A 12,279-nucleotide genomic window follows, 5' to 3' on the forward strand; every position below is an offset into this window, starting at 1 on the left:
CCCTCGGAAACTGTGCATTTTTCCGGGATAAAAAGTAGCTTATGTTACTCTCTGGCCCATACACTATCTCTATGCCAAAAATCACGTCGATCCGTTACAACGTGAAAGACGGACAAACATACAAACACATAAACACACACTTTCGCATTTATAATATTAGTATGGATGTTTAACTTTTGTCCGCAGAATGTTATTTTGCCTTCATCTAATAAATTTAATTATCTTTTTCAGACTAACTAGTATTAAAGAGCATACGAAATTTAAGAGAAATAGCAGATTCTTTTTACTAAAAGGTGCAATTTTTTTTAAGTAGGTACCTAATCTGGAGCATTTGGATTTGTAAATCACGAGGAGCCATTCTCAGGTCGCGTTCAAAGCCAATGCCAGTTTAATCGGGACGTCGGAACAATCCTTAGGAAACCAGTTAGGTATATTGAATATTTCGCACCGATAAAATTTCAGTTTATACTAACCAAATCTGTATAGATAACTCTTTTTCTCTCAACTATAGATGTACGTGACAGTAAGTCATGCAAGCTACTACTCGTATGTCTCAATAAATTTTGATTACAAATTATGCTATCTACTCTAAACTTTCAGGTAGTCTGTTTTACGTAGATGGAGGTCTAAATTCAGATTGGTATATTTATATTTTCCAAAAAAACCTTATTTATCAAAACTCATTTTCTGTTACCTACTATAATATTATTTTAAGGAAAACAAATAACTGTAAACAACGTCCAACCTTATCTATGATTTTATTTATTTTAATGACTGTGAGAGCTTAAAATACAATAACATACAGTAAGCGTTATAACTAAAATACTTAAGTTAAGAATTTAAAGACTTAGTACAACTGGAACTACCACTGATAGTATGTACACACAGCCGAGGTTTATTTGTGCATTATTGCCTTTATTAAAATCATTAGTTTTCTTAACATCCTCTTGCATTCTGTGGGGTTTATATTGCTCAGGCTTTGCTTCATCTGCTGCCATCTCCCGTTCATCATACGTCTTCTTGTCATCTAACGGTTTAGCAGATACTGTGGCAAGGCGACTAGTAGTAAATTGATTTGCTCTTTGATCGAATCTAGCAGCGTTACGAAATGTCGGATCATCCACATCTGGCATCGTCGTCTCAACTGTTTTCGTAGTCGACTCTTCTTCATTTAAATTAAGCACTCCGTGGTTGTCAACCTTGTTTAATTTCGATTTGGTTGTAGCTACAGACTTAGCCGGTGCAGGTGTTTCTTTGGTTTTCTTTGGATTAGCTTCTGTTCTCATTTCGTTGTTGACTTGAAGAGTTTCTGCGGTCGGCACGCTCGGTAGGGTCTCCACAGTCGGCACGGTTGGCACAGTTGGCGCGGTCCACATCTCCACAGGCTTAGTACAATTGAGCAAGTACCTCATATCTACGTAGAATAACTTCCCATTTAGTTGCGACACGTCGTAGTATTCATAATCAGTGTTCTGCGCTTGAGGTTCTTCATCTTCAAAAACCTGAGCAATGTTCTTCTCAGCCTCTTCGGTTTTCATGTACAAATCCCTGATTTCTGGATCTGGGTGGCATTGAAGATTCTCGATTGCAAGTTTTTGTCGGTTGTTTTGTGTTTTGTTCATGAGGGACAAGAACCAATCGAGGTGGCAGTCACAATGAAAGTTGTTACCTGAAATAGAACAAATTTATATCAAATTAAAAATAATAGAGCTTCTTGAACAAAAGTACGTAATTCTAGATTTTATTTAGCTAATTATAAATAACCATGCTGTGAGCTACCTTAAATATTTAATTAAGTACATTAAGTATTATTACCTTCTACATCAAGACTGCTTGATACTCCATAAAAGTTACTTAAAATTGGCGCCAAAACCTCCGGTTTCATCTCGCAAAGCCCGTTTTCCCTCAAACTCAACAAGCTGAGCGTATCCAATCCATGGAAAATTTTTACATTCTCGATAGTTGTTAACTTATTCCGTCCTAAAGAGAGCGATCGTAATCTCCAAAGACCATTAAAGGCTTTTTCATCAAGCATCTGAATTTTATTTCCTTCTAAATTTAGTGAAATTAGATTTACGAGAGGCAAAAACGTATTGTCTCCTATAACCTCCAAGCTGTTGCTACTGAGATCAAGCTTTTGCAGATTTTTCAAACCGGAAAATGTTTCACTGTTCAGACTGAACAGACCGTTCCTGTCGATTTCTAATTCTCTTAAATTTCCCAAATGCACGAACGCTCTGTCATGAAGCGTAGTTATCTTATTGCTAGTCAAAAACAGCTTTTGTAGTGATGGTAGGTCAACAAAAACATCTCTGTTGATCTCCACAATATTGTTTTTATCGAGACCAATAGTGGTCAAATTTTTATGATGAGCAAATGCATTTATCACCAACACTTCGATCTGATTATCTCTCAGAGAAATTTCTTGTAGCGTGCTCAAATTTGCAAAGGCAAAAGATTCTATTCTCTGTATTGTGCTGTACTTTACATCAATTTTAGTGAGAAAGCCAGTGCGCTTAAGCGCTTTGGTTGGGATATATTTCAGAGTGATCCCTCTTGAATTGGTCAATGTCAATTTGTTGGCGTTTTCTAAAATGCTGAATAGTTCCCAGTTTATATCGTCAGGTCCTAAATCTTCGGTGATGTAGCAATCAGCGCTTTTGACGATATCTAAGCCATTTAAATCTCTGATACAGTAGCATTGGATTTTGTTGGTATTGTTTGTGGGAGAAGTTACAGAATCACAAATGGTTGGTGTGTCCTTCTTGGGGCTTTCATATTTTGCAACAGTCAAACTGGATGCGGTGCAGAGAAGTGCTAACGTCGCCCAGATGGCCATTGTGTCTTCAGTTGAACCTGAAATTAAGAAAAAGAGTATTTAATTCAATTAATCAATTTGCAAAACGTTGCTTCTATCGGTTTCGTCTATGATTTGCCATAAGAAACAATACGTTATATAAATTTAATTGATAAAGTGAGTCTATAAGCACATGAAAATTGAAAAGTCTATAAGCAAATAAGAAAAATGCTTAAAAATATTTTATTGTTTTAATGACTTCATTTGTTGCCCAATATGACTATTCTAGGTCCCTCCACGGAGTGGTGCATAAGTGATGGGGGGTAAAAATGTACCCCGATAGGGATAAACTTAATTTCGCATAGAAAGAGGCCAAGTTCATATTTTTTGGACTATCCGTTCTCATGTTAAGCCTCATCAAAGTTAGGTGTATTTTACATGTTAATGAAATATATGTATGTATGTTAACTCTTTATTGTACAAAACAAGTACCTAAACAAACACAATTGACAAACATTGAGATCTATATACAAAGGCGAACTTATTCTCTATAAATATTTTGGGAATGCTTTGAACAGTTTTTACCTATCTGGGGGCACGGCAGTGCCCCCGCCAAGTCGAGCAAAACAAAAACAAAGGCACGGCCGTACTATACTTTTCTCGTAGCCATTCAGGCTATTTTCAACATAAGTATTACCATGTCCATTGACTACCTGGAAGCCAAACTTGAAGTCTGTAATATTTATAATTACGCAGTTAGAGCCACTTTGAAGCGAAAATATCTTTCATTCTTTCCATTTATTTCCTATCCCATTTGTATTTCGAAAAATTTCGGGCTCGGGCTGTGCGTTGATTGATGTTAAAATAAATAATTTAGAAAGGGACATAACCTTTCAGCTGCTCGCGTGAAAAAGCAAACGGAATATATTTGGCAACCGTAGTTGCTCAAAGCACGTGAGTGGATATGTATTTGCAACCAAATGAGGGAAGGTGACCGCGACACTCAACTCTGACAACTCATAAATAACCGTAACACTCACAGATGGGCCACAAGTCACGTCCCTTGCTCATTGCAGAGCTAACGAAGGCACTTGAAGTTTACGCCTGTCATTTACAGAGTGTTACATGTAACACATATTTATCACATTTTGTGAATATTTCATATCTGCTAAAATAACAGGGTGTCTAGTAAATGGTGGAGCATTTATTTTAGTACCTGTGCCTAAAGAAGTGGGCAACTGCGCTAGATGTGCAATTTGATAGGTCATTGCCACTTTCTCTTGGTAAAAGGACCTTTTATTTATAAATCAGAAATTCTGAAGCGCGTACCAGTGAGGGACCTTTTCATAATCAAGTTCGCTTTGATTTCTTTGGTAGATGTATGGAACGTCAATATGACATCACAGTAGCACATAGGTTCCACACACACTGGTACGCGATTTACTTTCTTTGACTGTACGCACTGTCAATGCATTGGCAATTTTTATTCCGGAATAGTGCAGTTTCCATAGAAAGCAGATGGAATAGCAAGCAACAGGAGGGGTAGGATAAAGAAATAGCCCAACTTAATACATCCAATTTTTGGACTTGAACTACCAGGACTTTTGAGAGACTTCATAGTCCTACAAGGAACCCTTGCAACCCTTGTCTGAATTAAAAACATTTTTTTTATAGTTACTTACTACCTACACGTTTAGTAGGGTTAAATTTGGTATCGTGAAAATGATGATGATGATGATGATGATGATCTGACCGATTTCAGCCATGGCGTTATTGTAAGGTACCAGTAGTAGTAAGTATGATTTGATAAGAATAACCTCAAATAGTCTCAAAATGAATTTGAAATGAATTTTCATCAATAATTTGCTGATGTTAAATGATCTGACCAACGAAGCAAACGATTCTCGCTTAAACACGAAATGCGTCACTCGGAATCCTTAATGCATCCATTACGATGCTAAATTAGTCAGTGTGACACCAGCTTAAATGTGTGACTTGCTATTTATAGTGCAGGGTTGAAACTTATTAGCTCAAATCTTTTTCTAAGTTGCTAAGGTGACCCGGGGCTATTATAGCTGGGGGGATATTGTATCTGGGCCTCCTGATGGCGTTCTTACGACGCCATGTTCTTCTCGGCCATTTTACGTTGTGTTCGCCAGAAGACTGTCTTCACACAACACACATGAACATGGCGAACATGGCGTCGTAAGGACGCCATCAGACGGCTCAGATACAATATCCCCCCAGCTACAATAGTCCCGGGTCACCTTACACTGTTAGATTGAGGATCAGTAGTATACCGTCATGGCGACTTTCTGAGTTAATATCATTTTGTCTAAAAAGCAGCTGGTCTAAGCAGCAAGTGGTCTAATAAACAACTGGACTATTCAAGTAGCAAGTGAAAGACATACCAAAAATATGAACGGAGGCAGAGTAAACTTTCGGGGAACTTTTTAAAGCACTTGCTACGCTGCTTCTTAGACTATTTAGACCAGTCGATTCTTAGGCCACTTGCTACCTAAACCAGCTGGTTTTGAAGCGTAGTGATACTAACTTCTTATTTTGATGTCTATTCGTCAATAACCATCAAAAACGACCCCTCACTGCGTACTTTTTATAAGCTTTTATTTAGTTTTACCTGTCCCGTTGTCTGTCTGTCTCTGTAATCAAATCTTGCAAGTTGAATTCGACCAACTTTCAGTAATTGGATTGACTTTAAATTTGGTACAATTATGTAAATTGCGTGATAATATAATAATCTGATAGTGACATCCTGGTAGTCCAGCCAGGATTGTCTCCACAGGACGGTACTCTTCAACGGTTAATGGCATCGACTTGAAATTTGATATGCAAATGTAGTTTGAGTGACAATACAAGTATAGTCAACAAAAAGTGCAGTCAGCAAAAAAAAAGCTTGTATTTTGTTTAAAATGTACCAAAAACTTATTTAATAAGTAAGTAACACAACATAAAGAATTAATCTCTCAGACGTAATTTCAACTCTACATCATCTTTATTACCTCGTTAATAATCTCACCACAAAAATAAAGCTGCATTATTAAAGCTATTTAACAACAGTTGATAACGACTTATAAATTTTTACGAACTTCTTGGTCCGCGAGCTTTGCAACTTTAAGTCTGATCCCGTTCGCCTAAAGTAGCTAAAATAGAATTTATACCGTCTTAAGTTTCAGTATAAAGCTTCTGAAACAGGTGCATAAAAGCTCCATTTAAGGCTACTTGTTCACTGGAGCGTTCGCCCGAGCGTGGTAAACATGCTGAGCGGAACTAGATTTTTTTATTCCACCAATAGAGTTGCATAGAATCTCCGCTTCTTTTCAGTGTAAAATGAATTGTAATAAGATCTATTGTTAACCACATTCAATGCAACTAAAAAACTTACTTACTTTCGGTAACTAGCGTAAAAAATCATACAAAACCGGAATAAGGAGCGAGAAAGAGGTTGGGGAAGTGGGGCGGCGAAACCATCGCAAGCGGGGAAACGAAGAAGCTCCACGAATGGAAAAACAGTCCGCAACTCCGTTCCGCATTACTTTCTCGCTCCGCTCTGCTATCTAGCTTCGCGCCTCCGCTACTCCGCTCCGCATTACTTTCTCGTTCCGCTCTGTTATCGAGCATCACGCCTGCTTTACTCCGCTAGGCATTACTTTCTCGCTCCGCTCTGCTATCTAGCTTTGCGCCTCCGCAACTCCGCTCCGCATTTCTGTCTAGTTCCGCTCCGCATTTTCCCCACGCTTCGCTCCGCTGCCTAGCTCCACTCCAGTGGACAGGCAGCCGAACGAGATTGTCCTAAAATGCAGCGCGAGTTATTGGCTCTATTTTTGGATTTTTAATAAGCTTTCGGATTAAAGTGCTCTAAGGGCCGTGATAAAATTTGAAAAGCTGACTCATATCACAAAATTTAAGTGCTTTGGATGTGATTATTTAAGTTTCTCATTCTAAAATTCTCCTTAATTACTAACGCTAAAGTTTGTAAGAGTCGCGTTTGACCTATCCTTTCAAGCCAAAGGTGGAGGAACACTGGCTCACACTTTTAAGTTTTTGAGAATTTAAGTGAGCAACTGCGAAATTACATTTGAAATTTACCATAAACTTAACGGTGAAGGAAAACGTCTACTTAGTTACTACTATGATCTATTAAAAAATCTAATACTGTAGTGTAAAACCTACCACCTACTTACTAGGTACTAGCATAAAATATATTACCATAAAACAAACAAGTTTTGAACTGGTCCATCAAGCACCGCAAACGTGCACAATTTTTCTTGCAGCCCTAAAATGGACTTATAGATTAGACTAAATGCCAACTCCCTACCATTAAGTGCTTAAAGTTTCTCAATCAAAGCGAACCTCAAGCCAGCGTGGTAATTTTGTTTCGATCATTTGCTCATTATATTAAAAGTAAATATAAATATTTGTTTTAACATAAAAGGGAGACTAACAAAAGTAACAAAAATATAAATAAACCCTTTTTGGAAGATTATCTATAAAAGTAACTATTTATAGTGTGATATAAGTAAATAGGCAGCTATGAAAAATTTTGTGTGAAGAAAAATATTGTTTCAGTTGTTTTCTAGTAATAGTGTTAGGTAACACGATATTCGACAACTGCTAAATTTGCCATATCCTATAAATTATTATGGAAATATAGATAAATAGATAATGTTTAGCAAAAAAGATATTTAGTTGAAAATTGAATTTATGTTGAAACCAGCTTTTGCCCGCGGCTTCGTCCGCGTGGAATTCGGTTATCACGCGCTGTTCCCTCGGGAACTGTGCATTTTTCCGGGATAAAAGAAGCCTATGTCACTATCTGGCCTATAAACTATCTCTATGCCAAAAATCACGTCGATCCGTCACTCCGTTTCCACGTGAAAACGGACAAACATAAAAACACACACTCATTTATAATACCTATTAGTATGAATTTTGAAAAAATGTGCATCTGTCTTTGTTGTGTTCTAAAGCACTTTTCTCGATGCTGTTTGGTATTTTTTTATACTTGCTTGTGACATAGCACGCTAGTATTTCTTTCTCTGTCTAATCTTCAATTTCAAACCTTTGTAAATCGATTATGTGTAAAGGTAGCTTAAAAATGTTTTTTCACTTCTCATGCTCGTAAAGTTCGTGTTTATGCTGGATCTAGGCGACATAAAATGACACACAAAAAGTTTCTACATATTTTTTTTATAATTTTTAATTTATATGAAACTGAAAATCTAAAAAAATCAATCAAAATAAATACCACACTCATTTTCCCCTCGACGTACCTATCCACCCTCGCCGCACCGGCTCGGTTGGCTATATGAACGTCTTGGGTAAAATGGCTCGTTTTATGCTCTTGTTGTACAATCTACTATTCTATTCGACAATACGCATTATCAAGCTTTGACTTAAAAAAAATAAAAAATAGTTATACGAATAAGTTAAGATGTATACCGGGTGTGACCTGTAATATGAGCAAATAATTAAAACATAGATCATACTCCTAAACTGAACAACATTAGTTCAGCGACTTTTAAAAATAATTACTTTTTTAATTCTTATCACACTCTAAAGTTTATTCGAATGAGCAATGTAAGGCAAAAAGCTTGATGTTTGTAGCGTGACAGGCGACGTCAGTTGGGTTCTAGGATGGCGTACATTGATAGCAGTATTTAATTTGTATGAAAAAAGGAAATTTCAAAGACTCCATTATTTTTAAAAGTCGCTGAACTAATGTTCAGTTTGACGAGGACGATCTATATTAAAATTTTGTTCGTGTAATTTACTGACAAACTGTTCAGCATTATATATTTATGTTTTCATGCGGACCTTGCCCTAAGCTTTGTCCAGTAACCCTTTTAACGATCCAATATGTACTCAGCCAAATAGGTTCTATTTTCAACTTAATTAGGGACCTAGAATAATACTGAGGTTAAACAGCCCATTTGAACCAGGGAACCAACATTGGCCCATTCAACCAAACATTTGGACAATCCCGCCATGATTTGGCCAACATTTACCTCTTACTCGTTGCATATGGGTGCGACAAAGAGAGTAGTAGCTGGTGTAGTTGGACCAAGTATGCCAAGTTTAGGAGTTCCGGACCTAAGTAAACGTACGGGAAATCTCTGCCCAAGTGGAATTACCTTAATGTTTGAAGTGTGCTTGGACCTAATCACAATGCTCGTGGGATTTTATATCCCTAATAAGGTTAGCGAAAAGTAAATTACAGACATCTATAGTTTGTATTTTTTATCATAAAAATTATAATTGGACTCGTATCAATAAATTAGATCAGTAAATTCAATGGCTCAATTAGATGATCTGTTATATATGTCACACTAAATAATCCATTTATCTCATGACATCAGATTGGACGCCTACATTCAATTTGCTATGTTTGCTATTAAAAAAATGTGGTAAGGTTAGGGGCCCAGTACATTCTATACCACGCTATACTATGTTTATAAAGTACTATCTATTTATCGCGCCCGTGGAAACTATACGATTTTCCGGGATAAAAACTATCCTGTATTTCTCAGAGTATAAAATTATCTTCATACCCATCATCAATACAGAAAGACCGAGTTACTTTCAAAATTATTTATTTTTTTTTACAGTAAGGATTTTATAGTCTATCTAAGAGTTGGCTAAAAACTCGTAGCCAACGTTGGGACAATGCCTGTAAACATTTTGCGTCCAAATATTTTTTGTCAGACGTTTAATCGTACTAAGTGTGACGTGATTTTTTAATATACTAACTAAGATACTGGAAGGTGTCTTTAGGGAGCTGGACTGGGACAATTATGGACTTAATATTGGCAATTTTTTGCTTGAAGAAGACCCTACAAAATTGGAAATTATGATAAAAACACTAGCAAAAAAAAGTAAAGAAGTGGGACTCGAAATGAATAATAGTAAATCGAAACTGATGACTAACTCCACAGAGGTTGATATAGAAATGGATGGCACTAAGTTCGAATATGTAAGCGAGTATGTGTACTTAGGACAAATCATCTCGCCTAGCGACATAATGTCTAAGGAAATAAATAAAAGAATAGCCAATGGATGGAAGAAATATTGGTCCCTAAAGGAGATCATGAAAAGTAAAGAACTAAGCATACACATCAAAAAGAAATCATTCAATACCTGCATCCTGCCATGTTTAACTTATGGATGCGAGACCTGGTCACTTACAGAGCACCACCGAAAAATGGTAAAGTGCCAACGGGCAATGGAAAGAAGTATGTTAGGACTTAAGTTAAGCGACAAAATTAAAAGTACAGAGATAATGAAGAAAACTAAAGTGTCAGACATACTCACCCGAATTGACCATTTAAAATGGAGCTGGACGGGACACATGCTGAGATGCAAACAAAATAAGTGGAGCAAACAGGTCACACTGTGATACCCTAGGGACAGTACCAGAAAAAGAGGACGCCCAATAAGGAGATGGGTGGACGATATCCGTTTGACCCTGGGGCCACAGTGGACCAGAGTTGCAGATGACAGAGCAGAGTGGAGATTGTTGGAGGAGGCCTATGCCAGATGGCACACCGATTTAAGGGATATTCTATAAATAATAATAGTATTAATTTATTCAATAATTTGCAGTATAAAATAACAATAGATACTATGTTTTACAAAATTCTATATAACACACTTGCCTGCACTAGGGGCGGTAAAATATTGTTAAAATATGATAAATCATCGCTACTACTGGTAAACTGGGTTATAGGGCAATAAGGCGTTTATTAATAGTGGCACGACATCTGTGCGATTTGGTGATTATTTTTAATAGAAATTGGGTCGTTTATAACACCTGTGGACAATATGGGTTACGTTGTAGCAATATATAATGGTTTTGTAACATAAGATGTGTACACATTACACAGTCATTAATGATTTCAGTGCGCTCGAATAATTACTTTTATATTTGCACAGATTTTATTACTAAAATAATATTGTTCCTTTATGCAGCTGTTTTTGCTAAAATGGAACTGTTAAATTAAATGAGTTTTTTTTTTAATATATTTTAACTTATATTTAGTGTTTTTGATGACATGTCTGTATCAAATTTCAAGTTAATCTAATCACAGAAGTGTGTGATAGCTGTCTGCTTTTTGATGCAAGCTGTCTTTAATTTTGACAGTCCAAGTCATAAAATAAAGACAGCTATGTACCCTTCGATGGTTGAAAGGCTAATTGACCGTAGGAACATATTTTATTTTCAAAAAGAATAGAGGGCGCTCGTCTTACGTAAAGATCGCACCTCGGCTTTCCAGATGCCGTGTTAACTTCGTCTGCAATCAATAGATGGCGTTTTCCCAACAAATGTTGCGTTTCAAAAACGTTATTGAACTTTTTTTCAGGATAAACTCTAAAGCCCAGTTTAGACTTGCAAGAAAAATCATACAAGGTGCATTACATTTAAAGTGGCGTTCGACTAACGACTTTATACGCATTTGCTTGACGTTCTCGCAATGTAATGTAATTGGAACGATTTTTATTGCAGGTCTAACCTGTGCTTTACATTGTATTTAAATGTTCCTTGTAAAAGTATTCCTGACGCAGCCAAAGCTGCAAGTTAAAGCTACTACTGCTTATATATACATGCTCCAGTACATTGAAATTCCTCGCCCAAACGAAGGGCCGGTTAGGCGATAATTAATCAAGAATGAACTATGAAATTTCAATATCGATGGCTGTCGGAACTTGGCGGAATTTATAATGAGTGAAAGTTGGCGAAGTTTGACACGGAATGGTTTTCATGCGGGATTATTGATGTTCCCTCGGGATTTTATAGATTTCGAAGTACCCTTCTGTAAACTTGTACCTGTTCAATAATTCTCATCATCGCTGTCTTTGACCTGTATACTACTGTATGATAGGCCTTTGGTTGTACTTTTCACGTGGATCCAGTGCAAATTAGGACTTCAAACACCATTGAATTGCTTCGCAGGATTACAGAGGCCGTATTATGAAATGCGCGGCCACTAGCGATCGCATTATTTGTCTCTTTCTGCGCCCTCGTCATGTGTCACGAGGTCCTTATGTCAGAAAGAAGCAGTAAAAATGATTGTGGATGAGTGCGTTAGACAATGAAGCCTCCGGTTTTGTGCCGATGTTTCCTTATTCACAAGCTTATGGTAAAGAAATGTAATTTCACACGTAGATTACATAAACTCAGAGGCTCCCTTTTATGGTAGAAGGATATCGTGCATGGTCCGTCCTGCTGGGCTACTACGAAACTTGAAACTCGAAGTTCGTATCGTGCAGTCCCTCTGACACTTGTACTATTTAATACGAGAGCGAAAGGGACCGCACGACACGAACTTCGAGTTTCTAGTTTCGTAGTAGCCCTGCTGGTAGCTACCACCATCTTACTCGTTAACTTTCGGCCAAATAGTTGTGTTCTCAGTGTTATTATTTCGGTTTGGAGGTAAGATAGGTGATGAAATGTATTGTATGTGTGT

The 12,279-nt window shown here is 37.1% G+C and overlaps 1 protein-coding gene across 3 annotated transcripts in view; it reads right to left on the reverse strand.

Annotated features, from left to right (window-relative positions):
* Nucleotides 1–739: 739 nt before the first annotated feature.
* The window catches only part of LOC141429773 (uncharacterized), an 82,394-nt gene continuing 70,854 nt past the window's right edge, over nt 740–12,279 (reverse strand). For all 3 annotated transcript variants that reach the window (XM_074090299.1, XM_074090298.1, XM_074090300.1), the window contains 2 exons: nt 1,816–2,856; nt 740–1,669 (listed from right to left, as the gene is read on the reverse strand). In XM_074090299.1, coding sequence (XP_073946400.1) covers nt 840–1,669; nt 1,816–2,839 — 1,854 coding nt within the window. In that variant the 5' untranslated portion in view covers nt 2,840–2,856 and the 3' untranslated portion in view covers nt 740–839. The remainder of the gene's footprint in view (nt 1,670–1,815; nt 2,857–12,279) is intronic.

The sequence above is a fragment of the Choristoneura fumiferana genome, chromosome 7 (assembly GCF_025370935.1).
Source record: "Choristoneura fumiferana chromosome 7, NRCan_CFum_1, whole genome shotgun sequence".
Lineage (NCBI taxonomy): Eukaryota > Metazoa > Arthropoda > Insecta > Lepidoptera > Tortricidae > Choristoneura > Choristoneura fumiferana.